A 1,742-nucleotide genomic window follows, 5' to 3' on the forward strand; every position below is an offset into this window, starting at 1 on the left:
TAACGTATACTTTAAACAGGTGATGAAGCAAAGCCTATAAGAATAACTGCATAACTGTAGTAGACTATTCTCTTATGGAAAATATAAACTTAGGAATAACACAATAATAAAAAGAATACTTAATAAAAATTATAGAAACATCCAAACTTTTTTTCTAAAAACTTTTGAAAGTTTACCCGATAAAAGGAAATAACATTTATTCTTCAAAATGGCCAGAAGACTGTTTAGGTACTAAAATTCCTAGATATTATAAAAATATAGGAATTCCCGATTCGGATTTACACTTACACGTAATTTATAGTAAAGATGATAATATAAATTGCTGAAGCCATTTTTTTTTTGCGTTAGCAGATGGAGAAATCGCTAGACCTACTTTTGGAGAAGTAAATTTTAACATATTAAATATGTTTTAAAGAGAAGAAAATCCATTAACTAATCAAATCGATTTAGAATCGACTATACATGAAATTTTACATGTAGTCGGTTTTTCAAAAAATTGTTTGTTTTTTTAGATAGATCATATAATTAAAAAAATATTTAAAAATACATATATACAAAAATTATAAAAGATAAAAACATACAGAAATATAATAACTGCACTTTTAACGTCAAAAAATGTAGTAGAAGTTACAAAAAAATATTATATTTGTAAAACAGTTGAAAGTATGTAAATTGAAAATTATGTAAATTAAAAAAAAATATATATATAGAAAGTAATATTTATATATAATTTTATATATTTATATAAATATATAAATATATAAATATATAAATATATAAATATATAAATATTTTTATTATTTTATTACATTTATAATTTATATTAGTTTGGTAATGGAACTCTTGGCGCTCATTGGGAAAGAACCATTATTTATAATGAAATTATGACTGCTGCTTAAGTATCTGTTAATAGAGTTTTTTTTATATTTACTATTGCTGTTTTGAAAGATACATGATTTTACCCTGAAGTTAATGATAATATGGCTGACTATATATATTGGGGAAAAGGAAAAGGTTGTCAATTTTTTGAATATTCTTGTTATAGTAAAACATATTACCCTGAATTTTATTATAATTCTAACAATGTTTATTAGTGCTCATTTGAATATGAAGGACTAGGTGTACCTGAATTTGACGTATATGCGGACGGATGTACTATAGAAAACCTTTTTAATATCATCTCTGTACGAATCCTTTTTTGTTAAAGGATCGTGATCTAATAGAAAAAGAATAAGAAAAATTATCTTATTATTCCACTGAAAGTAAATGCTTCTAATCTTCAGCTACAGATATTAAATCTCTTTATAATTATAACATTTAATTAAGATGACATTAATTCAAATGTTTTTCAGATGCATCTCAAATAACAATCAAATTTCCCATCATTAATCATGAAATTATATGTGATAAGGAGAATAAGGGAAATCAAAAGTCATTAATTAAACTCTGTAAAAAGCTAGTGGTTAATTAATATGTCCTTTAGATTATAATAGATTTTGTAATTATACTCCTTTATGTCCGAATTACTGTTATTCAAACGGAGTCTGTGTGAACGGTCAATGTATCTGCAAAACCGGATATGGAGGTATTGATTTTTCTATATAATGCTCCGGAGTAGTCTTTAATTCTAATTGTTTAGAATAGTCATAATGTCCTTCAGGTTCTTTTTGTAACCCAGATATCACTTGCAAATTAGATTGTCCTTTCGGCTATTTCGCAGATGATGGAAAATGCAAACCATG

At 24.9% G+C, this 1,742-nt stretch overlaps 1 protein-coding gene across 1 annotated transcript in view, besides 3 other annotated features; it reads left to right on the plus strand. All coding sequences in view use genetic code 6, as the record gives it.

The window, feature by feature from the left end:
* Positions 1 to 59: 59 nt before the first annotated feature.
* Positions 60 to 1,742, plus strand: part of IMG5_084320 (leishmanolysin family protein, putative) — a 2,689-nt gene continuing 1,006 nt past the window's right edge. The window contains exons 1-4 of the mRNA XM_004036343.1: positions 60 to 683; positions 828 to 938; positions 1,095 to 1,152; positions 1,415 to 1,651. Of these exons, the coding sequence (XP_004036391.1) occupies positions 405 to 683; positions 828 to 938; positions 1,095 to 1,152; positions 1,415 to 1,651 (685 nt within the window). The 5' untranslated portion in view covers positions 60 to 404. The remainder of the gene's footprint in view (positions 684 to 827; positions 939 to 1,094; positions 1,153 to 1,414; positions 1,652 to 1,742) is intronic.
* Positions 661 to 694: a microsatellite.
* Positions 665 to 695: a microsatellite.
* Positions 742 to 792: a microsatellite.

The sequence above is a fragment of the Ichthyophthirius multifiliis genome, assembly GCF_000220395.1.
Source record: "Ichthyophthirius multifiliis unplaced genomic scaffold scaff_1120509250597, whole genome shotgun sequence".
Lineage (NCBI taxonomy): Eukaryota > Ciliophora > Oligohymenophorea > Hymenostomatida > Ichthyophthirius > Ichthyophthirius multifiliis.